At 47.1% G+C, this 26,057-nt stretch overlaps 11 protein-coding genes across 11 annotated transcripts; 7 read left to right on the top strand and 4 right to left on the bottom strand.

Moving 5' to 3' along the window:
* Positions 1–986: 986 nt before the first annotated feature.
* On the top strand, positions 987–3,473 carry N7500_006018 (ESCRT-0 subunit protein HSE1; the record flags this gene model as incomplete). Its single annotated transcript, XM_056677162.1, has 9 exons — positions 987–1,026; positions 1,159–1,208; positions 1,289–1,323; positions 1,402–1,477; positions 1,554–1,652; positions 1,716–1,836; positions 1,888–2,523; positions 2,582–2,782; positions 2,839–3,473. 9 exons carry the CDS (start codon positions 987–989, stop codon positions 3,471–3,473), a joined length of 1,893 nt encoding a protein of 630 aa, XP_056532162.1.
* Positions 3,474–5,278: 1,805 nt separating this feature from the next.
* N7500_006017 (uncharacterized protein) lies at positions 5,279–6,082 on the top strand (the record flags this gene model as incomplete). The annotated part of the gene is made up of 1 exon (XM_056677161.1): positions 5,279–6,082. One exon carries the CDS (start codon positions 5,279–5,281, stop codon positions 6,080–6,082), a length of 804 nt encoding a protein of 267 aa, XP_056532161.1.
* A 156-nt stretch (positions 6,083–6,238) lies between these two features.
* Positions 6,239–6,998, bottom strand: N7500_006016 (uncharacterized protein; the record flags this gene model as incomplete). The annotated part of the gene is made up of 2 exons (XM_056677160.1): positions 6,239–6,289; positions 6,342–6,998. 2 exons carry the CDS (start codon positions 6,996–6,998, stop codon positions 6,239–6,241), a joined length of 708 nt encoding a protein of 235 aa, XP_056532160.1.
* A 713-nt stretch (positions 6,999–7,711) lies between these two features.
* On the top strand, positions 7,712–8,701 carry N7500_006015 (type 1 glutamine amidotransferase; the record flags this gene model as incomplete). Its single annotated transcript, XM_056677159.1, has 1 exon — positions 7,712–8,701. The coding sequence occupies one exon, from the start codon at positions 7,712–7,714 to the stop codon at positions 8,699–8,701; it is 990 nt and encodes a 329-aa protein (XP_056532159.1).
* Positions 8,702–8,866: 165 nt separating this feature from the next.
* Positions 8,867–11,462, top strand: N7500_006014 (Zn(II)2Cys6 transcription factor; the record flags this gene model as incomplete). The annotated part of the gene is made up of 9 exons (XM_056677158.1): positions 8,867–8,898; positions 8,953–9,072; positions 9,125–9,348; positions 9,412–9,959; positions 10,014–10,138; positions 10,190–10,338; positions 10,391–10,566; positions 10,623–10,806; positions 10,900–11,462. 9 exons carry the CDS (start codon positions 8,867–8,869, stop codon positions 11,460–11,462), a joined length of 2,121 nt encoding a protein of 706 aa, XP_056532158.1.
* A 710-nt stretch (positions 11,463–12,172) lies between these two features.
* Positions 12,173–15,794, top strand: pan2n2 (poly(A)-specific ribonuclease; the record flags this gene model as incomplete). The annotated part of the gene is made up of 4 exons (XM_056677157.1): positions 12,173–12,301; positions 12,368–13,659; positions 13,713–14,831; positions 14,891–15,794. 4 exons carry the CDS (start codon positions 12,173–12,175, stop codon positions 15,792–15,794), a joined length of 3,444 nt encoding a protein of 1,147 aa, XP_056532157.1.
* A 252-nt stretch (positions 15,795–16,046) lies between these two features.
* Positions 16,047–16,292, top strand: N7500_006012 (uncharacterized protein; the record flags this gene model as incomplete). Its single annotated transcript, XM_056677156.1, has 1 exon — positions 16,047–16,292. One exon carries the CDS (start codon positions 16,047–16,049, stop codon positions 16,290–16,292), a length of 246 nt encoding a protein of 81 aa, XP_056532156.1.
* A 180-nt stretch (positions 16,293–16,472) lies between these two features.
* On the bottom strand, positions 16,473–17,681 carry N7500_006011 (uncharacterized protein; the record flags this gene model as incomplete). Its single annotated transcript, XM_056677155.1, has 1 exon — positions 16,473–17,681. One exon carries the CDS (start codon positions 17,679–17,681, stop codon positions 16,473–16,475), a length of 1,209 nt encoding a protein of 402 aa, XP_056532155.1.
* A 947-nt stretch (positions 17,682–18,628) lies between these two features.
* N7500_006010 (uncharacterized protein) lies at positions 18,629–19,130 on the bottom strand (the record flags this gene model as incomplete). Its single annotated transcript, XM_056677154.1, has 3 exons — positions 18,629–18,782; positions 18,824–19,031; positions 19,112–19,130. The coding sequence occupies 3 exons, from the start codon at positions 19,128–19,130 to the stop codon at positions 18,629–18,631; spliced, it is 381 nt and encodes a 126-aa protein (XP_056532154.1).
* A 3,574-nt stretch (positions 19,131–22,704) lies between these two features.
* On the top strand, positions 22,705–23,607 carry N7500_006009 (fungal specific transcription factor domain-containing protein; the record flags this gene model as incomplete). Its single annotated transcript, XM_056677153.1, has 1 exon — positions 22,705–23,607. The coding sequence occupies one exon, from the start codon at positions 22,705–22,707 to the stop codon at positions 23,605–23,607; it is 903 nt and encodes a 300-aa protein (XP_056532153.1).
* Positions 23,608–24,321: 714 nt separating this feature from the next.
* Positions 24,322–25,446, bottom strand: N7500_006008 (fungal specific transcription factor domain-containing protein; the record flags this gene model as incomplete). Its single annotated transcript, XM_056677152.1, has 1 exon — positions 24,322–25,446. The coding sequence occupies one exon, from the start codon at positions 25,444–25,446 to the stop codon at positions 24,322–24,324; it is 1,125 nt and encodes a 374-aa protein (XP_056532152.1).
* Between the last annotated feature and the right edge of the window lie 611 nt (positions 25,447–26,057).

The raw sequence follows: 26,057 nt of genomic DNA, 5'->3' as shown, positions 1-26,057 counted from the left end.
GCTCAGATACCCCGTCACTCCCGATGTTTCTTCTAGATCCTGACGTGCACTACAGTACGTTGTTGGAATCCGTTTATGTACCCAGTCTACCCGTTTACTTTTTTTTTTACATCGATTCTTGATGAAAATGACTATTCCATGAGCACGTTGCCTGTGATATCTGCTTTGCCGCTCGCTGCCTCTTATTGATGGTTTCTATGTAATTTTTTTGTAGTTCTATTGGTCTATCTTGTTATTGTTAGCTTCTGATGAATACAAGCAACTAATGAGCTTCGAACTCGGCTCTTTCTTAGAAAGACCTTCCCAGTCTCTATAGAATATGCTCAGGTGTACTAAAGAAAAATAGCGGAGTGGAGGTATGTTCAGCCACCGACCAGTAAATGTGGGAAGAGGAAATGTAGCAGCCTACATGAGGAGGGCGAAGACCTAGAGTGAAGTGAGGGAAAAAAATAAGAACGAAAGAAAAGAATAGAAGCTCAATTCCCAGGCAGACACAATATAGAAAAATCCGGTCAACTTGCACGAATTACTATCCAAGCTACTAGCAGTCTCCCAACCGGGCTGCACCGTCGTCATATGCTGACTCAGGTGACGAGTTTCGCCCCGTACACAGTACCTCAACACTGTCCCTGATCATTCCCAAGGACCTGATTAACAGATACCTGTCACTAAAACACCGGTCGCTTGCTACACCATTCCTTTCCAAGACCCTGTCTCTGAGACATTCACACCGCCCGCAACAACCTGCCGAGCCGCATCCTTTGCTGTCGTCGACTCCCCGCATTCAGTGCTGGAGAACCATCGCTACGAGCTACACGACCGGATCTTGAAAAACAGTGTGGTTTTTGATACCCAAGGTGAATTGGAATCAACCGTCGGACTTTGGCGACGTGAAAGCAAGGCCAGCCGCTTGTCAGAAGCTGAACAGTGCTGCCCGACACACTATCCAGTGATCACCTGCGACAGTTAGAGGACATACATTCGCGATGTTTCGCGCGCAGCAGAACCACTTTGATGATGCCGTTGGTAAGTCACATCAGTTCTCTGCCTCTTCATATACATCCTGTACCCCTGCAGCTGGCTAGCTTGGAGGGAAGTTCTTCGGAGCCACATTGAATCTGCTTATACAACTTACTGACGATATTTATTTCTGTATAGCCAAGGCGACGGACGAGAATTTGACCTCCGAGAACTGGGAATATATTCTGGTGCGTTGTGCATGGATACGAAATTGCCAGAACAACCGTGGCTTGGGGACACGAGAGCTGATTCGACTTCCGTGGTTTAGGATGTCTGTGACAAAGTTGGTTCAGAGGAGTCAGGGTATGTGGCTAGATCTTACTTGCAGGCTCGCTCAAGCTCCCCCAAGAGTATTACTGATTGCGATTTGCCGCGATGTAGTGCGAAAGAGGCCGTGGCTGCTATGATCAAAAGGCTGGCTCACCGAAATGCCAACGTCCAGCTCTATACATTGGAGGTTCGTCGCCATATCCCCGTGCTCCTGAAAGCGCAAACTCTCCCTGCCTATGACCATAGCTGATTCCGATTTCTAGCTTGCAAACTCGTTGTCACAAAACTGCGGGCTCAAGATCCACCGCGAGTTGGCTTCGAGAAGCTTTACTGATGCGCTACTACGCTTGGCAAATGATCGTGTAAGTATATCTGGGACCTTAGACTTTCTCAAAATAGCAAATACTAATCATGGATGTGTTTAGAATACGCACCAACAAGTCAAGTCCAAGATTCTGGAGCGCATGGAAGAATGGACTGCGATGTTCGCATCTAACCCTGATTTTGGAATCATGGAACAGGCATACATGAAATTAAAAACCACCAGTGAGTATCTTTTGAACGCCCAAAATATTGGACTCCGCTGATTGTTTTCAGACCCAAATCTGCAGCCACCGTCTAAGCCTGGAAAGCGTGAGATCACCGATGTTGATCGTCAGATGGAGGAAGAGGAATTGCAGATGGCTTTAGCCCTCTCGATTAAGGATAAAGCGACCCCAGGGGCCGCGGCCGCGGCAGCGCCTCGAGCAGAGGCTTCGTCTGCTGCTGCTGCATCTGTGTCGGCCCCCCAAAATCAAGGAGAGCCCGCTGAGCCTCAACCTGCTCTCTTAGGTACATCGGTAGCTACCGTGTCGCGTGTGAGAGCGTTGTTCGACTTCCAGCCATCTGAGCCAGGAGAGCTTCAGTTCCGCAAAGGCGATACCATTGCAGTATTGGAATCGGTTTACAAGGATTGGTGGAAGGGCTCCTTGAGAGGCCAGACAGGCATTTTCCCTCTCAACTACGTGGAGAAACTTCCAGATCCCACTGTCGATGAACTGCAGCGTGAGGCTCAAATGGAGGCGGATGTCTTCGGTCAGATCAAGAGTGTCGAGAAGCTCCTAACTCTACTGAGCACCCGCAACTCAGACCTCAATGTTCAAGAAAATGAAGAGATCACTACACTCTATCAAGCTACGCTTGCGATCCGTCCAAAACTTATCGAGTTGATTGGAAAATATTCGCAGAAGAAAGGTACCCAGCTAGTTGTTTTGTTGGTTTGAGATATGAGGCCTTGCTTACACATCCCCAGATGAATTCACCCAGCTTAATGAAAAGTTCATCAAAGCTCGTCGCGACTATGAGTCCCTCCTTGAGGCATCGCTAGCCCATCCGGCACAGCCTCAATATGGACGACCTGCCCAGCCACAGCATGGTTATCCTGGCGCCTCGCCTGCCGGGTACCCCTCTGCTCCTCAGGCGGATCCTAGATACTTTACTCCCCGGCCTCAAGGTTAGTGGAGTTTACAAATTACCCGCCGACTCCCAATCCTAATTTGACTTACCTAGACACCACGCCAACTCAGGCGAATGCATACGCACCATACCCTGTTAGTGAGCAGGCTATGCCATACCGTCCTGCCTCTCACTCCCCTGATCCTCGCAACCAGGCTCAGACCGGCGTACCGCATCAGTCACCGCACCCCGATCCTTACAAACCTGTTGAACACCGTCCGCAATCTACATACGATCATCCCCAAGAATTAGGGACCTCCGTATATGATTCACCGGTCGATCACCCTGCTCCTGCTTCCGCCCAGCGTGTGCCGTACCCTCCAACTGCCCAAGCCTCCCCTGTTGGCCACCATCAATTCCAACAGCAGCAACAGCAACAGCAGCAGCAAGACTACTCGCCCTCGGTATACTCTGCCGATGATACATCTCAGATTCCGCCTGCCTCAACTATGCCTCAAATTCCGCACCAGTTCCAGCAACAACAGCAACAACCCCCGTACCCCAACTCTCCTGGTGCCCATCAACCTCCTCCATCGCACCAGCCTCCGCCGGTACCAGGGACAGCGCAACAGCCACAGTATACCCCGTACAGCCCTGCACCCCCGGCCACAAGCACGGGCGAGTATCAGGCGTACCAGCCTCCACAGGGCGGCGCAGCTGGCTCGAATCCAAATTCCTATTATCGGTAATTGATAGTTAATCATGACTGCCCTCGTTCGATTAATAGGAAAAACACCTTGACTGTCTTTAATGCTGGCTTTGTATTTGTGACTTTGCAGGCAGTATTCTTTGTTTCGTTATCCCTCCTTTGCTGGATGTCTCTCTGTCATGTATTTAGCCAACAGGTTCAATATGTCGTCAATTGTATGTTAGTACATATGGGATCTTGATCTCTGTCTCCGCATGCCGTGCCATAATCTTATATTAGTGTCGTTCCTAGACATAACCCTACGTATCTGTAGAGAGAGCAGCACTCGGAGTGTGCTGGACGCTCTCCGCCATCGCTATCGTCGTCGCTACCGCGCGTCTATACACCCAAGCACGGATCACTCATCACCTTGGACTGAGTGACGCCCCGCTAGTCATATCAACGGTATAATGCCTCCATGTACATGATATATCTTTTCATATTCAATACTGATGAGGTGAGGCAGGGCATCATTCTTACCTTTGTATCGACCATTACTGTCTAGTGTCACTATGGCTGGGGCCAGCACCAGGGGGTTCTATCTCAGCACAACCGTACTCAGGCTCTCAAATACAACACAATTGGGAAGATATTTGGGATATTAGGCTTCACCTTTGGTCGCCTGTTGACAATTACCACCTTTATCAACATCTTCGGTATAACAAAAAGGTTACGTGCTGGTCTGTGGACCCTGTTTACTGCACAGTTTGTGGCCAACGCCATAGTTGCTGTTCATGTTTACTTGCAGTGTACCAATGTAGCGCTCCTTTGGGATAAGGCTGCGGGCCCAGGAAGCTGTCGGAATCCAGTTGTGCAAACTGTAAGGGAACAGTGGATCCATTAGCTCCTTTCGGGCTAACACTTTTTGTAGTACCTATGCGATGCACATTCAGCTTTCAACACCGCCACATATCTTTTTTTGACATTCTTCGCAGCGTACATCGTCCGAAATCTGCATATGAATATTCCACAGAAGATCGGGGTAGTAGTGCTCTTGAAATTAAGTATCCTATCTGTCCATCCTTTTTCATATCTATCCACATGCCCATAAATAAGTGATTATCGCTGTCGTTATAAGGAATGTCTGCTTGGCCTGGAAAAAAATTGGAGAATGGTTTGAGGCGGACATAAAAATACCTTTTCAACTCTCCCTTCTTGTCTATGTATGATACTACCTTCCGTTGTATCTGTCACCACAAGTACTGATTACCTCACCATGGGAATGACGGGCAAACCTTTTCTATCAGCAATGTGTGATATGGCAAATGCACATGTCTACTTGTTCAAGTGTTGCTTTAGTCATGGTGCCCTTGGCTTGTGTGGATATCTACGCTGGTTGTATCGATTCTATGGGTAGAACGTCTAATAGTTGAGCATCAAGTAGTGAGACTGACAGCTACATATGCAACCAAGTCTTACTATAACCGAGATAAGCAAATGGCGCCGCAATTCTCCTAGTTAATGCATGGCTTTTTGCAATATCTTGTCGGCTTTCAAGAAAGCAGTTACCGTCCATTGGTTAACCAAGCTGTGCGTCTGATAGGCAGAGATGCAGGGATCAGGGGTTCTTTATTGAGGGCCTCAGGTTTCATCGGGTACTCATCGTTCCCCTCTTTGTTGGCCTCACGTTTCTCCTATCTTTGTTTACCTTGGTAGTATTGCGGTTGATAAATGCATCTACTTGATCGTTTAGATTGGTAAGGGTCCTATAGCCCCAAAGCCGCTTGGCCCACTTCACATACTTCCCACAGCCAATCTCAACAGTTCCAACGAACTCTCCTTGCAAAATACGCACTCGCTGCTACCATGCTACCGCAAATTGACAGCTGGGATGATCTTACTGAAGTATGGGAAATATCCGATAGCGAACCAGGGAAAACCAGACAAACCTCCTTCGCGTTGTTTGATGGCAACGAAAGCTTTTATTACGGCATGCTTGAAGCTCCCAAAGCCGAGATTACCTTCGAACAGGTCATCAATACCCTCAAGAGTGTTCCCGATGAAGAAGTATTCACGCGGTGGCCGGCTCCAGGCATCGAGTTGATGCAAGCCCCAACCACATCCACCGAGGATTTCTATACCAAGCGACCAAGTCCACAAATGTACAAAGTGTTGAAGGAACACAATGTATTGTCTCAACTCTCAGCGGCCTTGCTAGCAGAAGCTGAAGTCTTAGAGTTGCTGTCCCAGCATCCACACCCGAACATAATCCGCTATCACGGCTGTCGGGTTCTCCGTGGGTACTTCATTGGACTTGTCATCGACAAACATCCCTATGATCTGTACACCTATCTCCATCACCGAGTTGGTGAAATCGAGAAGCGGTCTTTCATCACTGCGCTCGAGTCCTCTCTCCGTCATCTTCATACACATGGATTGGCCCACAACGACGTGACTCCCAAGAACATTTTGGTGAGCAAAGAGGGCATGCCTGTTTTGATTGATTTTGGTGGATGCCAGCCTATTGGAACCTACTTGAAGCATATTAGAGGGACTCACGGGTGGATAGATGGAGAAATCAAGGACCACAATATATCGAGAAAGGAGCATGATATTTCTGCTTTAGCCAAAATCAGTGCCTGGTTGGACAAGCCAGTGTTTGACTTATGATTCATTTTGTGCATACAGAGAGCTGAAGATGGATTCTTTAGTTTTACGGCTGGCAGTATATCGACAATGATTTATTGAGTCTATAACGCGAAGCTGCTCGCTTCTTCATGAATAAAAAAAAAAAAAAAAAAAAGCCAACCTCCTTCTGCCGTCAAATTAACTCGATCCAAAAAACCAGTCAGACACAATGACTGCAATTACCGTCACCTAATATGTATTAGTAGATATCTCTCATTCAAGGGCCAAGGCCTCGACTTACCAGCGAAATATCCACACCAGGACTCACAATGAGATCCAAAGCAGGGCGATGGCCTCCGCGCTTCGTTCTTCTCAAAGCCAATCTTTCGTTGTGGGTGATACTCTCGCGCAATTCAGCAATCCTCCTGTCCACATCCACAATATCAAAAAAGGCTAGTGCCTTCCCGTGCTTTTTTACCATCAGCGTGAGCTCCTTGTCCGTCTCGCGTTTTCTATCCTCGGCCGCGCCATTTCGAAACGAGAAGACCAAGTTGATGCTATTCCAAGTCCACTTAGGTGTCGCTTTCGCTATTGTCACCTTGCTGATTTTGCTCCCGGGCAAGGTAACAACCCAACCTAGAGCACTTGACAAGGGTTTGGTGTGGATATCGAACAACGGTAACCCGGACGAGTCGCGGAGTTCACGACACGAGCGATCATTGTATTTTCGACCAGTCGCTGTGAATGCTAAATAGCCCTCTTGATCTAAGATCTTATATTCACGATCTGACTCGCTATTGCCATGAGGCTTGAATAATAGCGTTGTTTTCTCCGTCGCGATATGTTCTTGCCGAAAGGCGACTTGTCGCTCTGGTGCTTTCAAGGCATATCGTGGGGCAGAGCTTTTGGGTGTGATACCACGGTCCATTCGCGCATGGGAGTATGTGGTTCCAGACATGATTTTGGCCGAGTGGAAGAAGTCTATGGGAGTTTCTGGTGGGATGCTGTGGGCTTTTGTCCCTGGGTTGTTGTGGCAGGGCGTTGGCTGTGTACTGGGGCGATGCACTTTCGGCTTTGACGTCTAATATAATTCGCGTAATCCAAACTGTCGATCTCTTAACTCATATTGGCAAGAATCGCTTATTTACTGGATTTTTGATTCGAGTGTTATTACAGCTCGGGATGTCGATGAGGCTCAGCTCTGGGGCGAACTATAGAAAGGAAAGTCTCCCGAGGTCGATGATCGACAAAACATTGTTAGACGAGTTGATCTTATCCCCTGCGAGGTATTATTCCGTAGGTTGCCTGAACAGATAAGTAAGGTGGAAATCCCCCCGAAACGGTAGGTAAACTTGAAGTATGTTGTACTTCAGACTCGCTTAGTCTTTTGCGAGTTCATTGTTTCAAGGCCGTGCAAGGCGAATATCAATAGTAACCAATCCAACCAGATCTGAATGCATGCCAACCTTTTTCATTCAATTTTATATTAGAAATCACTTCTCCTTCTATTAGGGAGGATTTTGGATGAAAAGTCAAGAAACATTAATATGGTAATTGATCTGTCGGCCGCATATCCCGAGGATTTCGGATGAGACCCGACAAAGAAACAAATGGCTAGTTGATTAATCTGTACATTATCTTTCTTCTTTGTCTGTGATTACTCTGATCAAAATGTCTGTCCGTCCTATCCATATTGCTGTCCTTGACACCGATATTCCTTGCTATCCCGTCTACGCCAAACGAGGATTGTACAGCTCACAATTCAATGTTCTTCTTACTGCCGCCGCAGATCGCATCAATGCAAGCAAATATCACCAGCACAGAGCATCTCTAGGCGTTAAAATCACTGCATTTGACGTTGTCGGGGGATCATTCCCACATTTCGAGTCATTACGAGTCACGCCTTGGTCGCCGACAGAAAATCGAGCCCCTGGCTTCCCAGGTCCTGTCGATGCGATTCTCGTCACCGGAGCAGCAGCAGCCGTATATGATGATCTTCACTGGATTGCGGGTTTGCGATCTTTTATCAAGCGGGTGTATGCAGACTATCCTATGGTCAAGATTTTCGGATCTTGCTTTGGGCATCAACTTATAGCTCAAGCCCTCCTCGCAAGCGACAAGAGCTACACATCCCATGGCTCATCGTTCAAGGTAACTGTCGAGCCTTCATCCAACGGTCATGAAATTGGCATGCATCCGATCACCTTGAACCCAGCTTTCGTCTTGAGTTTCCCACCTCTAGCTCGGTTTACTCCAGAACAACCATTCTATATTCAGGTCATCCATGGCGACGCTGTGATATCTTCACCAGAAGGCACAATAACTCCTGGGGGACATGGACCGATGTTGCCTGAACCGTGGCTCAGCGTCGGAAGCAGCCTCAAATGTCCCATTCAGGGCCTCTACAAGCCCGGCCATGTTCTCACATTACAAGGTCATTTTGAATTCGATGCGTTCGCCACTGCTGAGCTCTGTCATAAGTTCGCCAATCAATTTGACTGGCCTGCAGATCTGCTTGCCTCGCATCTCAAAAACATCAGGCGCTCTGTGGTGCTTGGTAAAGATCACGATGATTCCAAGGTAGCGGCGGATGCGGTCCTTTTGTTTTTTGCCGGGGAAGACTTGATTTTGAGCTCAGATATCAATTCAACCTCATCGTGATATTCTTTGCAATTGTCCTGATTATCGATTGCGGGGCCATCGGAGGTCCAGGCCGAAGTCCCCGTAGCCTCGGGTGAGCACCCGATCCATACGTTTTCACACTTGTGACTTGATCGTGACTACAAAATCAATATCAATATTAGCTGTACGAAGCTCTTTACATTTATGGCGGGCTCCAACCCACGATCTACTAACGCGTAAGTGTGCAATACCTCCCCGGCTGGGAGCTATGTATGATAACAACTGGATAGATGTGAAACATGTCGAAGACGCAAAGTAAAATGTTCCGGTGAGAAGCCTTGTCGCGCTTGTATCAAACACCATTGGGAATGCACTTTCGGACACTCCGGTCGCAGACGGTTTTCTGAAGCGTCAGTTCATGCTTGTTATAGCCTCCGACCAGTCTTGCTGACCGTCAATCAGCCAAGTGAAACATTTATTGGAAAAGATTCAAGTCTACGAAGAGCAGCTCAGTTCCAAGTCTGTAGGGGCCGGGGGCTCTTCATTGTCGTCTCCTGCAGCACCAGGTGCGACCTCAGGCCGTCAACCCGCGCAACAAAGTTCTTCGACGACTGGGAGTCAAGAGCGCCCCAATCAGAGGCAGGATGAACTACTATATCCTGATAGTGATGCTGCTATAAGTCCTGGTAACGTGATATGGTTTCTGTCTTCCTGGGTTGCTTGCGAATATAAACTGACTCTACGTATAGCAACGGACCTGACCTCAGGGCCTGCATTCGAGTCTCAAGTCAGGTCGCTTCTTGACAGGTCACATTCGAGTGACTACAACTTCCATGAATCTACTTCAAATTTTCAATATCAAATTGATCGATTACCTCAGTGGAAGTCGGTCAAAGAGCTCGTGGGCAATGTTGCCGGAGTTTCTTTCCCATCTTTGGAGGAATCACAGCACTTGCTTGATCAATTCCTCTTTTATCTTGGCGTGAGCCAGCACTTTTTCGATCCACGATCTTTCTCCGACGATCTTATGTTGCTATTTCAGACCCCAGAGACAAGGCAACGACAGATAAGTTCTCCTTGGTTTACAGAATATCTTTTGGTCATGGCCATGGCAAAACTCATGGATGTAAAACATCCGACATCGCAGACACCTGGAGCGGACTTGTTCGCTGAAGCTTTGAAGCGTCTTCCTCCGATGCATCATATGGGTGGGGAAGGTGTTGTCGCTGTCGAGATCCTGACACTGATTGCAACATATCTGCAGTGGTGTGACCGTAAGCATGATGCATATCTCTATGTATGTGATGCAAAACCTGCAATATTCGTGCACGGTTTCGTTGACATGTGGTAGATTGGACTCGCACTGCGACTGGCTATTGCTCTTGGTTGCAACCTACGGGAGATTGACCAACGCTGCCTTCCTTCCCAGAGTGCCCACAGATTAAGACTGTGGTGGACAGTATATATGCTCGACAGGTATGTTTTTCTTGCAACTTTAGTTATTTGAGTCTCAGCTTACACTTTCAGGCGCCTCTCCTCGGGCCTTGGATTGGCCGCAGGGGCCGATGAACGACAACTACAAACTGAACTCCCGCGGAACGCCATGGGGTTCCAGTCACCAATTGCCCTTGCCATAAATGTCCGTATCGCACGTGTCACCGATGATATAATGTCAAGTAAGCTACACGCCGTTGAGCTCTTGACATCGTGCTAATGCACCCACAACAGGTCTTTATGGAAACAAGTCGATCACGCAACTGGAACTGGTCCAAAAAATCCAACAAATTCTCCAAGAACTGCATGACACAGGTCGATCATTTCCCAAATCCTTAATGTTGGATTTCAATCGACCTTTAAAATTGGTGACTCGCACAGGTGCATCATTATACCTAATGCTTTTTCAGGTGAGGCTGCCTCCAAATAGAACGCATTATTAGATTTGCTTCTAATTCAACATAAGGCTATTATCCTATGTACACGGCCAATATTACTCCAAAGAGCCCGGTTCAAAGCTCAGAGCCAGCAACAGCCGCAGTCACCCAATCCAGCCCCGAGTATGCTGCTGCGTCTCTGTGATACATGTGATGAGGCAGCCACCAGAAGTCTCGCAATTCTTGAATCGCTTCGTCAACAGCAAACTATCCGTGAGTCTTTCTTCTAGTGTTTCAGCCCACGAACCCTAATCCCACGCGATGTTTGCATGTTTGAAAAACAAACAGCTAATACATGACCCCAAGCCCGGTATGGCTTTTTTGATCTGGACGCTACATTCTCCGCGGCATTTGTTCTGGTCATGGTAGGCTTCCTGAACAAACCACAAGGCCAGCCACCTCCAGCGCTTGATCAAGCATCAAAAGTACTCCAGTTTCTATCCCATTCTGGCAACTTGGCTGCCGAGCGATGCATACAGGACATTGCACAATCTTATTCCCACGTTTGGCCGAATCATATTTTCAATGCAAATACTCCAAGCAGCGATGCAGGCTCCCATGATAAGCCCCGGACACTCGAACCAAGCCTAGCTCCGAGACACGATGTGTTGACCTCCTCCGATTCTCCCCCATATATGGCTGTGGCCTCAAGCACTCGGGGTGACCATCAAGACGAGATCAGATTACTTGAGCCATGGTCTAACATGGATGTACCAGACGCAATGTTTGATATGCAGGGAGACTGGGATCTAGATCTTTCCGGGGACGCAGAAGGGATTTATTCGAGTTTTCACAATCCGACATTGCCACTGACCGGGGTTGACTATATCGACTGGTTGGAGATCGAGAAAGTATTTAACGGTCCATAAAGCGAGTGGGAATTTTCTATCCTTCTAGCTCTAAAGCTAGTCAGGAAATCCTAGCAGAATGATATCCAAGAAAACTAACGAGAAAAACATTGAAAAGACTGCTAAAAAGACCGCCAAACAGGGTGCCAACAAAAGGTCGAAATCACTATAGATCTGAAGTGGCGGCAATAGACTACCGTACGCTAGAGATTAGATCTGAAAGCCACGCCCACTTTTATAAGATTTGTCCCTTGTTTTTCATAATCAAGTATGCTCCAAGGAAAGAAACGCTCTCGGTGATCTTCACTCTAAAGTTCCAGATTGCATTGGTCCCCATAGACTTGGCGATCGAACGTTGTCTGCCATCACGTGATCAAGCCAATATCTCACCGTTCCTGTTCCTCGCCGGCAGCATGCACTGCAGTCGGAGCCCGACCGTTCCTTATTTCGTCGCGTCAGGCATCTCGAGCCGAGCTTCGAATATCACGTCTGGTGCCCTTTCGACCCCAAATCCCTCACCGTGTCAAAATCCCACCACCGAATCGTCTGAAAGCTTCCCCGCAATCGCGTCCCTCGCGCCGAACGATGCCCACACTCGCTGTGTTCCCACGTGGGTGAAGACAGCTGTTTACACAAGGTCCTATCAGGCCTGCACATTAAAAAAAAAAAAAAAGCCAAAAAGCACACGATAATCACGATATTGGAGCTGGACCACAGAACCTACCACAAACATGGAGGCCGACTGGGATGAGCTGTCGCGTATCCCAATGCCGCCGCCTAGTCCGCATGCGATGCCCACCGTGGCAACGGCGACGGCATTTGATGATATGATGGAGCTTCTATGGACAGGCAATGAATATGTGAGTGCTGATCTCGGCTGGAGGATTTCCAAGGCGGGATGCTGATGAGTGTGTTCAATTTGCTAGGGTAGGGTTTCCTCCTTTTATGGGCCGGAGCTACAACGTTATACCTCTGTTCGAGCGCATCCAGTATCCGAGGGCGCAGTACGGCAAATAATATTCCACGAAAGAGGTGTGATTTCGCTATCATCAAAGAGTGTGCACATGATTACCCGACGGGGTTTGACACAGTGGCATCTTACTCACGATGAAATGGTCGATCTCCGCTGCATGAGCTTCACCGCTCAGACCAACCGAATTCTCGTTGCAGGTTCTCAGCGCGTTATGTTCACCGTAGATATTGACAAGGGCACAATTGTCGAGAAGCTTCCCACCGAGCATGGCTACACAATGATGAAAAAGAGTCGATACCTCTGTGCTGCAACAGATACCGGATCAGTTAACGCACTTAGTCTGCTGGACTTCAGTGTTGTCAAGTCATGGAAAGCTCACGGAACAGGTGTCAATGACATGGATGCGCGGAATGACCTCCTGGTCACCTGTGGCTTTTCAGTCCGCCACCTTGGATCCCCAATCGTGGATCCTCTAGCCAATGTTTATGACTTAAAAACATTGACACCACTGCCTCCAATCCCCTTCCATGCTGGAGCAGCATACGTGCGCATGCATCCCAAACTTCACACCACCAGCTTCGTGGCTTCACAAACAGGCCAACTTCAAGTGATAGACCTCATGAATCCCAATTCGGTCAACTTGAGACAAGCCAATGTGTCACTTGTGCTTGGTATTGACCTGTCACCATCAGGAGAAGCATTGGTCATTAACGATGCCGAATGCTCCCTTCACCTATGGGGCTCACCAACCAAGGTTCATTTCAACGAATTGAGCAAGGAGACAGAATTTGCCGACGTCCCCACACGATCTTCCCAGATAGATTGGTCTCCCGAGTCTCCGTTAAGCATGGTTGGGATGCCTTATTACCACGAACGTCTCTTTTCGGCGTGGCCAAGTCATTTGCTTTTCGAGGTTGGCAGCCCACCGGCTCCATTGGATCAGTCCATGTTACCCTATTTACGCCCCGCAGAGATGGGCCACCATGCTCCAAACCCGAGAAAGACTCGTCGAAACCAAATAGAAAACACTCGCGCACTGACCACGGCCGAGCCGGCTCTTATTGCACCAAAGTTTTTGAGTGAAAAGGCTCGAGACTATAGCAATTCAGACGGCTTGGTTGGCGATGCTGCAGAGGCACTGGCAGGGGCGAAGATCAACGGAGAGAGCGATGATGACCCGTTACTCAAATATAGCAACGTGGAGATTAAATACAGCCGATTCGGTGTAGATGACTTTGATTTCCGGTACGTCCTTTTGTTCAAATTCATTTGTTGCCCTTCACTCACGTTCTCTATAGATTCTACAACAAGACCTCATTCTCTGGGCTTGAGACTCACATCGCCAACTCTTTTACCAATTCCCTTCTCCAACTTTTCAAATTTATCCCACTTTTCCGAAATCTCGCCCTGAATCATGCAGCCGGATCGTGCATATTTGAGCACTGTCTTTTGTGTGAACTGGGCTATTTGTTCGACATGCTTGAAAAGGCAAGTGGACAAAATTGTCAGGCCACCAACCTTCTCAAGACATTTAGCAGCTTCCGAGAAGCCTCAAATCTGGGTCTCTTAGAAGAGAATCTTACCAACAAATCTCTGTCGACTGCGATCCAAGCAGTCAACCGTTTCTTCCTCACCCAAATAGCACAAGACTTCCGGGTGATTCAGCCTAGTTCCGAGGAGCTCGATCAGCGCTTAGCCACCATTGCGTCTGAGTCTATTCGGTGCATGTTCTGCCAGAACGAAATTGTGCGCCCTGGCAACTCACTCGCCAATGAGTTGATTTACCCAAATATCGACATCAAACATGCGCGACGCAATCCCCTATTCCGGTTCTCCAATATTCTGCGCGCAAGTATCGAACGAGAGACACAAAATCGAGGATGGTGCAATTATTGTCGTCGCTACCAGCAAGTGACGATTCGCAAGACCATTCATCGCATGCCTTTGATTCTCATGCTGAATGCCGCCCTGACCAACCCCCTTTGCCGTCGGCTTTGGGCAATCCCAGGGTGGTTGCCCGACGCCGTTGGCGTTGTTGTTGATGCTAGTGGACAGGTTATGTGCTTTGAGGGTGATGATCTTCGCCTCCGAATCCAAAATCAAACACCGGGGCTCGCGGTATATGATCTGGTTGGATTGGTTGCGGAGATTGACATCCCGGAACATCAAAAGCCTCATCTAGTATCTTTCGTTAATGTCTCTATTTCAGGTACTCAGTCTGAAGAACAAGCCAAATGGCACCTGTTCAATGACTTTTTGGTCACGGAGGTTGACAGAGACGAAGCACTCCGATTCACACAGCCTTGGAAACAACCTTGCGTGCTAGCTTACCAAGTGAGAGACCCGCGCCATGTCGTTGATGACTCTTGGAAGAATCTTCTGGATAAAACCCTCCTATTCCGCGAGTGGTCTTTGAAGTAAGTTTTTAAAATTAACTTTGAGGTTTTGAAAAGAAACACTAACGATCGACTTGTAGTGGCGGTCGTCAGGTTGAGTCGTGTCAAACCCTCACCGAGGAGGAACAACCACAGCCTGGGACACCTGTCGCACTGGACACCGAGTTTGTTGATCTCGAAAAAGCCGAGATTGATGTCAAGGCAGACGGATCACAAGAAATGGTACGCCCCAACAAGAGCGGGCTGGCCCGTGTCTCCGTCTTGCGCGGTGTGGGTGTTCAAGAAGGAGTTCCCTTCATTGATGACTATATCACCATCCGTGAACCCATTGTGGACTATGTGACCCAGTATTCCGGCATCAAGCCTGGCGACCTGGATCCGCGCACTAGTGAACATAATCTTGTCCCACTCAAGGTTGCTTACAAGAAGCTTTGGCTGCTTCTAAACCTCGGCTGTGTATTTGTTGGTCATGGTCTAGCCTCCGATTTCCGTAAAATCAACATTCAAGTGCCCAAGGCACAGACTGTGGACACACAGTATCTCTTCTTCCACCCTGGGAAGAACCGCCGTCTCAGTCTCAGGTACCTGGCCTGGGCTGTCTTCAAGGAGCACATCCAAGAGGAGCCCACACCCGACGCCGTACAAGGCCATGACTCAATCGAGGATGCTCGCATGGCTTTGCGTCTCTGGAAAAAATTCCAGGAATACGAAGATGCCGGAATTGTCTCGCAAATGCTCGAAGAGATCTTCCGCGAAGGCTCTAAACTAGGATTCCGCCCACCTCCTAAGAATGGAGGCACCATCACTGTTCTCTCCCGACCTGGCACTGCTGTTACCATGCAGAATGACAGCGGTCGCAACACTCCTAGTACCCCGGACACACGGACCGCGGTGCCAATCGCCCCAACATCGGCCGCTCCCATCGCTGGAACACCCAGTGCCCCCACCACCCCCGTCAAGCCTTCAGGCGATCGATTGCGTTGACCCCGAGTAATGGGAGCTTTTCTGGACCTGGCGCCGGTGATTTCTTTGGCGGTAGCCCACTTCGATAGATGAATGTTCTGACCCTTTTTTCACTTGGCTGGTTTGGCTCTATTGGTATCATGTGTGTCGCAACAACGTATCCTGCGTACTACATTTTCAACCCCGATAAAAGTGGGAAACCCGAATTTTGAATAAACATACCAATTATATGGTATTTGATTTAGATCGTATATCATTTTTTTCAGCTGAATCATGGATAGTGACCGTATAAAGTTTCCCTGCCTGTTGTCGCGAGCATCGCGAGTAATCATCGCCAACTCTCCACTCAATGAATCCCTCGTCACCACCGCATGGCTCGCTCCTGGCAATTTGCCCCTAAATGATGACAAACATCTTTGCTCAGGGAGCTTCGATGATAAGAGCGCTGATCAATATGGCACGGATCTCACAGAGCCAGATGAAAGAGATGATCAGCTAAAGGATGCAGATGTCACGTAGCTCTTTGCAGACAACGACCATTTACCAGAATATTACCAGCAACAGCTTGAGCTATCTGAATGAAGGGGTCGTTTACACAAGATCATAGCAAACGCACTGTATACGGCCCCGCCACAACGTTGGGTAATAGCGGTAAATACACCTGCATTTCTCTATCGAGGGCTAGCACTTTTATTATTTCTATCCCTCAAACTGCCACTCTGTGTGTCCTAGCTCATTTAGGCGTTCAAGCCCAGCAGCATGGTTTGAGACACATTCCTCGGCCCCGATTCCCAAAAGATCCATCACCTCTGCCAAACGCAATGCACCAGCTGCAAACAAGGGAATTGCAACGGATGGCTGTGCGTCTGCATGGATATAGAACGGCATGAGGGAACATAGATGAATTGCTTCATTGAATCGAATGCGCAAATCCACATCTTCGTCTGAAGTCGAGTTTAACAAGTTCTGGATGATAGGCTGTAGGCGAGTATCCAGGTCTGCCCATAGCTTCCTTGCCCATGATGATGTAAATTGGTAATTCATGACCGTGCAATCCCCAATTGTGGTGAATGTTACTTCGTGTCGACCTTCATGTAGAAGATCATAACAGCTCCGAGTACTTTGGGCCAACTTTCCCAAGTCATAGTATATGTCACAAACTGGATATCCACGGGGATCAATGAGCCAGAAATCATCGTGATTTATGTCGCATAACATATTTCCGGGATGAAAGTCCCCATGGATGAAGGGTGAGACACCTCCTGGGTCCAGGCGCCGGACCACCTCGTCATCTCGTTCTAGCCTGTGGAGCATCCCTGGGACATTTGAGATCCGTCGCCCGTTGATTTCTAACCATGGGGTAGTAATGAGTGTACTGAAAACCGGTTCCATCTCGGTGGAAATTGTTAAGCGACGCCAGGCACGATGAAAATGATAATCATGAATGTATCGTGGGGGAGTAGGCTGTTTATGCTTTAGAAATGCTTTGTTGTATTCAAAGTCCAGAATTGTGGATAATATCCGGGTGGCAGCGTCCACGGAGAGATGATTGTTCAACAAGAGGTCTCGGAGGTTGGGAATATCTTTCAATTCCGTTCCCATAGTTATGATGCCTTGCTTCCTTGATGCGAAGAGAAGCTGCGGATAATGATCTTGGATATCATCCGGCAAGGTTTCGTAAATTCGAATCTCGTCCGATAGCTTCTGGGCCCCACGACCCTTGGCCACCTTAGCAAAGTATTGACGAACGCCAGAATCTGAAAAGGATCCACCGACAGCAGATGCGCTGTTTGAGCAGAATTCTTTGTATGTAAATGTGACCATACTTTTCTGCTTTGCTAGATCATGAGCAACAATGGGAAGGTTCTGGCAGACTTCCAGTTGCTCTCGAAGATCACGACTTGACATCTTGATGGCAAAGAGATCTTCCCTCAGTGGACCATCACAGACTGCATATGCTTTTGGCAAACGCACATTGCAGAAGGTGAGCTGTCGAATTGCTGCACATGAGAATTCATGATCCCCATTTACCAACACCACTTCTTTGTCAAGTAATCTTTCAAGGTTACTGACTGATTCACACTCAATTATATCTGCCACACCATATTTTTAAAAAAGGTCACGAAGTTTTCCCAAACGTTGATAAGAAGAACTCCAATATAGGACAGGAGACATCGTGGCTTGATTGAGGATGAGTGCAGATCAAGGTACTGGTGGCTAAAAGAGGATGAGAGAGTATTTGACTCGACGCTAGCAAAGAATAACCTATAAAATCTTAATATCCAGCCAAAATATGGAATATCATCCAAGATCGATTCATCGAGATCTAGACTTGACATTGGCCATAGACCCGGTAAGGTATTCTACCCCCTATTTCAGTGATACCTCAACGTCATAAATGATATCTCAACGTCACAAAAGAGCGAGACTTAGACTTGAAGTTGGTTTCAGACTTGAAGGTTCATTGCCACTTCTTTCCATAAAATCTTATCATCATAGAAGAGGGCGATCTAGACCGTATTTTCACCCTGAAGCTCTATAGGAGCCCAACATCTGGCGAAATACATGATGTCACGCTAGAATCGCTCTATTATAGAAAAAGAAGACCTAGAAAGGAGATTGGGTCTTGGCCTGGAGACGTATTTCCATGCTTAAATGAAAACGGAGTTCTAGACTTATCACTAGTCGTAGAGCTGGATATGTATTTCCACCTCTGGCTTATCTGAAAGGCTGGAGTTCAATCACGGTCCATTGATACTATTATTCTTGGATCATGTAATTATACAAACTCAACGGTATTCCCTCGGAGGGGTGTATAAGGAGTACACGGACTGGTAACCGTTGCCTGGCTTGTCTCATGAAGAACCACTCTCACGTTCATTGAAACTCCACATATGTTCTTCCTCTGGAGGCACCTCAAAATCATATCGTAAAATATCTTTTGTATTTGGAAAAATGTGTGTCCGTGTAATGCTATCAGGCAAAAACAGGCTCAGTATGAAGTAGTTACTAGTGTCCTTAGGGGCATGGGGAGAAGTAGCGTTACATACGTCTGGTGCTCATTGCTGTCGCGATATTCCTCATAGGAAGTCATATTCTCATGCAAACTGAGAAGTACAACTTCAAAGCCCTTGGTTCTCTCAGGTGGAGTGTTGATCGAAGGACCACCAACGACTAGCCGGTGGCCCTTTACACAATCTAGTGTTTTGAGAGACTTCATCGCTCGAATGGTATCACCCCTAGTTTCTTCTGCCACGTCTGGACGAAATTCAAACATAACTTCATTCAAGTTTCAGCTAGACTCGTCGAATCAAACGGAGTACCGCCAAATTACTGACCGATATGGATGACAGTCATTTTGAGGGTATTCCAAGGAAAGAATAGTGATGACTCGGACTGATAAGACCCAAGAGAGTCGCATAGGGAGATACAGAGAAGAAGTATGCATTGTTAGAAGCTGGCACATCACTTCTTCTTATGTAGGACTCTGATGATTTGGGCTTGTGCCTCGGATCTGGATTTAGTGCATGGTGACATCACCTTTTGCCTGTCAGTCAATCTGAAACAGTTGGCTCTGATGAGGTTATTAAAGCATATCTCTTAGTCTGGTTGACGAATGAATTCTGGCCCATCCAGCGACAGTCGAACGATTCATTCTATACACATGTTTCTATGAGCATTGCGGCTGGGCCAGGTTCGAGTCCCTGGGGCCAGATTTGACCATCGTACGTGTGCTCCTTCAACCGTCCTATGAATATCTGGGGAATTTATGCTTGATTTCAATACTAGTTGATGTGGGATTATGTATATACATTATTTTTTGATGAACTTGGGTTGTGGATAATGTGGCTTCTTTTGTCCCTCAAGTCGTTTTTGGGCACATTGCATTCTAATATCGTCCTCTCAGAACACATTTGAGTATTCTCCTAATCTAACTCCTGGAACTATACAGAAACGGGATTCTTATATATAGGGGAAGAGAAAGAGAGCTATATTGTCGATTTATTCGGTATCGTAAAATGTGGGGGTCCAATCAGTGTTCAAGTCTCGGTAACGTATTCGGTAAGCGAGCTGGACACGCAAGCGAGCTGGACACCCCACTCAAAACGCGTCCATAAATTAGCACTTTATCAATTCAACCACCCACTATGCCACCAATTCGCTCTCAAAGCTCAAAAAAATCAATCGAGCAAGAGGGTAGGATATTACTAGCTATTCAGGCTATTAAAAAACAAGAAATTCGCTCTATTCGTGAGGCAGCACGCCAATTCAATGTACCGAAGTCAACACTCTCCACCCGTATCCGTGGGGTACAAAACCGCGCGATTTCTCGCGCTAATTCGTCGAAATTGACCGAAATTGAAGAGGAATCTCTTCAAAAATGGATTCTCTCTATGGATTTACGTGGAGCGGCCCCCCGGCCTGCTACTATACGAGAAATGGCGAATCTTTTACTTCAATAACGTGGAACTACCCCGGTGATTTCGGTTGGCGAAAAATGGACCTATAACTTTGTACAACAGTATCCTCTCCTCTCCTCCCGATTCTCGAGACGCTATAATTACGAACGTGCGAAGTACGAAGACCCGAAGATTATTCAAGAGTGGTTTACACTTGTTCAAAATACCATCCTTTAATTTGGAATCGACCCCGATGATATTTATAACTTTGATAAGACTGGTTTCGCAATAGGGTTAATCGCTACTGCGAAGGTGATAATAAGGAGTGAATACTACGGTCGGCGCTCGCTTTTATAACCTGGAAATCGCGAATGGGTGACTGCTATTGAGTGTACAAATTCGTCGGGTTAGGCCCTCCCTCTGTGTATTATTTTTAAAGGCAAAGTCTTTATGGAATCATGGTTCGAAGGCCTACTAAATGACTAGCGATTCGAAGTTAGTCCTAATGGTTGGACTTCTGATAAAATAGGCCTTCGCTGGCTTGAAAAGCTCTTTATTCCTAGCACTTCTCTACATACGAAGGGGGGTATAGGCTTCTAATTCTTGACGGACATGGAAGCTATTTAACCCCTAAATTCGATGAGATTTGTGAGCAAAATAGGGTTATACCAATTTATATGCCTCCACATTCCTCTCACCTTTTATAGCCTCTTGATATTGGCTGTTTTGCGGTGTTAAAACATACGTATGGTCGGTTGGTGGAGACAAAAATGAGATATAGGATCAACCATATTGACAAACTTGACTTCCTTGAATCATACCCCCTTGCACGAATTGAGGCCTATAAACCAGAGACTATCAAGAATAGCTTTAAAGCAGCTGGTTTAGTACCTTTTTCACCTGATAAAGTGATTTTGAAGCTCAATATTCAACTCCGAACCCCAACCCCCCTCCGAGCAGAGGAAGCGATTGGGACCCAAAAACACCCTCGAACTATGTGCAATTACAAAAGCAAGCTTCGTCAATTAAAGCTTTGCTTCGTACAAGGTCGAGGAGTCCTCTAAGTCCGCTAAACAATGCGATAAATCAGGTTTTGAAGGCCTGTCAAATCACTATGTAGTCTACTGCTTTACTTGAGAAAGAAGTAAGCGAACTACGCGCTTCAAATGAGAAGCAGAAGCAAAAGCGAAACAGATCCCGGAAGTAGATATAGGCCGACGAAGGCCTCTCAGTTCAAGAAGCTTCTCAATTGATTACTAAGCCTATAGAAGTAGCTGAAGCACCCCCCCTACTGCAAGAAGTGCTTCGCTAGCATTAGAACCACGTCAACGGGCCCCACCAAGGTGCAGTGGGTGTGGGGGAATAGGGCATAAGATCAATAGGTGTTTAGCTAGATAAATCAATTTAATTGATTAAATTTAAGGGTATTTTCGTCGAGAAAAATATAGTTGAATTCAATGGGTTTAGTGGGGTGTCCAGCTCGCTTGCGTGTCCAGCTCGCTTACCGAATACGTTATTACAGTTTCCTTATATAAGCGGATTACTAATTCTGAATTACACATGCCGGATGAACTCATCCTCCGATATGCCGGCCTTGGTACAAAATGAAATGCCGGCACTAAAGACTGACAGAATGGTAATTGGCCATATCCGGGGGATACTCCACTCGGAGTATTTAGATCCAACGCGGGGGGTTGGGGAAATTCATCTTCAACTGATTTTGACTATGAACACATCTTCACTCGAGACTGAAGTTCAGAAGAGTGTTTCGAAAGTGTGTAGTAGCTGTAAGAGGTACGGGGATTCCCTTTCAAAACTGACACATGATATTAATGCTATGCATGTTGCAGACTAAAGAGAAAATGTGAGAAACAAAAGTCGAGACATCTGTTATGAGACTGAACTCACCATTTTCCAGGTGATCGGAAACAGCCAAGTTGTTCAAGATGTCAACTGAGTGGACTCGAGTGCCAATATGGACAAACCAAAAGGCGACCGGGGCCCGCAAAGGGGTCGGTCCAGTCTCGGACCAGCTCCTTACTTGATAAAGTCCGTAAGTAATTTCCAAGGCTGTTTCTATGGGTTTGGTGATTTCTCTAATCCTCAATGTTCAGGTCACTTGGAAAATACTCTGCAAACCCTAGTGGAAGGAGGCAATGCATCAGCTCTGCCATATTCTCCACCAGGTCAAAGCTGCGGCATATTATTTGACGGAGAGGGATGGGACCCCTTGGGTACTGAGCTACCATCTAATATCCAACCCGAGGCAAATCTGGACGCCCATGATTATTCTCAACCACTTGACAACCTTCTTCCACCGACCATAGCACCAGCTCATCAGGAATCACCGCGAAGCTCAATAATTCCCAAGGAAAATCACATTCGCCATATTACGGAGCAAACTGCTGCTAGCATGAATGCAGAGGAAAATGATACTTTGTGCGAAACCTACATACACTTCACTGTTATGACAAGGCTAATCAAAAATCAGGTTAAACCTATATTTTGAGCATATCCAACCCGCCTTCCCGATGTTCCGGAAGACTTTGTTCTATGACGAGCTATCTGCTAACATGATTCCCCTCGCCCTGTTACTTTCGATGTTTGCGGTTTCATCTCGATTTGCTGGCATCAGCTGTTACACTGATTCAGGCTCTTCAGACCAGCCGCAGCAATATTTCGATGCTGCGTATAAAGAATTCCGCCAGGAAATGGATCGGAATCGACCGGTGGAATTGAACGACGTGAAAACCGCATGTCTCCTTGCATTATACGACTATACGTCAGCGCCCAGCCGTCGGGCATGGCTACTCGTTAGAGATGCCATGAGTCTCGCGTTGGCTGCGCGGCTACATGAGGTCGACAGCGTAGACTCTTTGGCCGAATTCTCCGACCCCGAAAAGGAAGAGCGGCGGTTCGTGTGGTGGACAATTTGGAAGTTAGACTCCACAGTCAACGTCTCAACAGTGACCCCTTTCGGGATCGACTGTCGGATGATAGGGACTGCCTTGGTGTCGACGACTGTTCAAGACTTCACAGCCGATACCGTGGGACCAATAGTACCGGTGATACCAGAAATGGACCCAGTCAAGTCCTGGAGTTCAATCTTGGCCCCCAATCTACAGGATACGGGAGATGGATTCAACACTCATTTGTTTGCCGTATCTTTGCTACGAGCAGTCTCCGAATGTCAACAGCGCCTCAATGCAAAACTGTGCCCAGAAGAGATTGCCCGAGCAGATACCCTCAATCGCATACTATCCTCCCTCCACCTAATTCTACCAGACAGTTTCTTCAGTCCAACTAAACGTCTCATGGAACAAGAACATGCACACAGGTTACGACTGGAAACTAATATCATGTTAAACACGTTCGTTTATTTCTCTATTTCTCTATCTTTACTTGGTCGATTTGCTTACCCACCATACCATTAGCGCGCGACTTATATTACATGAGCCCACTAGGCAGATTGTGACGGGTACCGATATTTCATCTGATTCAACGTTGACGTCTCTGAAAAGCTGGAAAGACAGTATTGGTTTTGCACGAAAGATTGCTTCGCTGTTCGATCATTGGCAATTCAGCTATTCTGCATATGCTGATCCAGTCATCAGCTGTGCCCTTTGGCATGCTTACTGTGGACTGAGGCTTTATGGTATGTCCGGGCTGGACGAGTCCGGTTCAAGTTTCAGCTCCCCGGCAGCTATTAGTCTTGAGAAGTTGAGACTATCTCTGGAAAGCTTTACCCCGTGGTGGCCAATCGCACGTGTCCTCAGAGGTATGCACAAATATTACACAAACTGCTGTTCTCATCATCAATCCAGAATCTTATCGAGTCCGAAGGCTCAGGCTAATTTCATTTACATATAGATTCGCTTCAAGCTCTGCCAGCACGAAGCTGGTCTTTTGTTGATATTAGCAAGCTAGTCTCCCTCATCGGGCTCTCTAGAAAGGCTTTCAATCCTTACAGAAGCGATTCCGAAAAGGTTGATGTTACATTTCTTTTGAGTTATCAATAGTGTTCGAATAAATTATATTATGCATAACGAGCTTTTGTTACTTTCCAAACACACCCAATTGGAATATTCCACGATTGAGCGAAAGAAGTGATCAATGCTAGAGTGATAACATCTCACAGTCCAATCCAACTAATTGTTTTCCAGTGATTGGTAAATAAGAGTCGAGGCTGCAAGTTGCAGTGTTCTCAACGCACAATAATGCGAGCGGAATATTTTGTTCGCCTCACTCGAAAGCGAGTAAAACAGCGGAAGTTCTGTTATGGTAGCAGGAAGGCTGGCAACCCAGCTTTCCAGTTCTTGTATGCAATAAAATCTGGCGAGCACGCTGATGCCATCTGGCGAAGGACTCACGCCAGAAATGTCACTCAATGAATCAGACGAAACTCCTCTCGGAAATTCTAGGGCAGTGATAACCCGGCCAATACAAAGACTGAGCTTCACATTCTCGATGAATATTAAAGCGAGACGTTTTTGAATTTCCAGATCCTGGAATACTTCTGATGTGCCTAACCCGTAGATTTCTCTGGGGGAATAGGTTGAAAATTCAAAATCAGTCAGTGTCAAGATTGGGGTCTCGAAAGCATCATCATCGATGATGCCAGCCCGTTTGGCACTCAGCGACAACATTCTGTCACAGCAAAACAAGCTCCACCAGGTTCGTATATGGTCTCGCTGGCTTGCCACCGAGATTCGGCGATCCGGGAAGCGATGCAAGCCCGTTGTATAAGCAAGGGACACGGCTATACCCATCCAGTGTCGTGGATCTTTCTCTGTTCCCTTGACTTTCCAAAAGGATAATAGCACAAGCGACTTGATGACCGTCAAGCGGTCTTTCTCGTAATCCAAGTCAAACAAACTGCGAGCTCGGGCAAAGAATTCACCACAAGCAGTGGCTTTGTTTATAGAGCCTGTTGCAGATAGCTCCGCGGCGCTGATGGAGGCAGATCCGGCAAATAATATTGCTTGAAGCAGTAAAATGCTAATATGTTGGCTCGGATCTTCTTTTGATATGGCGTGCAGTAATTTCTTGATATCGACGAATGGCACACGAGGATGAATATTGTTAATGTAGGCTCGAACAAGCGTGAATCGAAAGGGGCGCGGTGGTATTATGAAAGCGCTCTTTTGTGTCAAATAGGCAAGTTCATCTGCTCCAAGTTTGTTGTTTCCCCGTATAATGATCACTGTGTTCTTCTTCGCACTGTGGATGTTTGTTGGATTGAGAGATCTTTCGGGGTTGGATGGAGATTGCATAGTAGACAACCGCTGGACACCTGGGTCGAATGCGTCAATAATCTCAGAAGGGCATAATCTAAGCAGAGGGTCTATCGTGGTGGGAGGACAATCTCACAATCTATTTTTGGCGTCCCCCAGTCGATCTCCAAATCAACCCTTGGAGATACATAATCTTCACTAGAGGTGGAGGGGGTTTCGGAAGAATATAAGCTATGATTGCCTGATCCAGAATCATTGGTATTTGAGGTTGTTTCCCATGGCTTTCCCCTAAAGAGCCGATTTTAGCATTCCAAGAGGTAATCCCAGTGTTGGTCGAGACGTACCTCCTTATAGACTTGAACGCTCTCACACATTGAAACCCCCGGATTGAGCAAGCAGTGCACGCCACATCTTCTTGCACTCGATGGCAACGTATTTTTCTGGCTCTACAGAGACAACATGCATTCTCGGCTCTTTTGCGCTTCTTGATTTGGGTCATTTTTGAGAGTTCACAGTGCGAGGTACCTGATAGCGGAACACCTCCGGATTTGAAATCGAATATGGTATGTGCTTATAATAACTAAGACGGAAAGGGTAGCATCGTTGACAAATTGCGATTGTCGTCGGCTGAACAAGATGTTCCGCATCGG

This window comes from Penicillium coprophilum (assembly GCF_028826855.1).
Source record: "Penicillium coprophilum strain IBT 35676 chromosome Unknown utg000004l_segment0_segment0, whole genome shotgun sequence".
Lineage (NCBI taxonomy): Eukaryota > Fungi > Ascomycota > Eurotiomycetes > Eurotiales > Aspergillaceae > Penicillium > Penicillium coprophilum.
The sequence above is the reverse complement of the archived record's forward strand: the minus strand, read 5'-3'. Positions and strand labels throughout refer to the sequence as shown.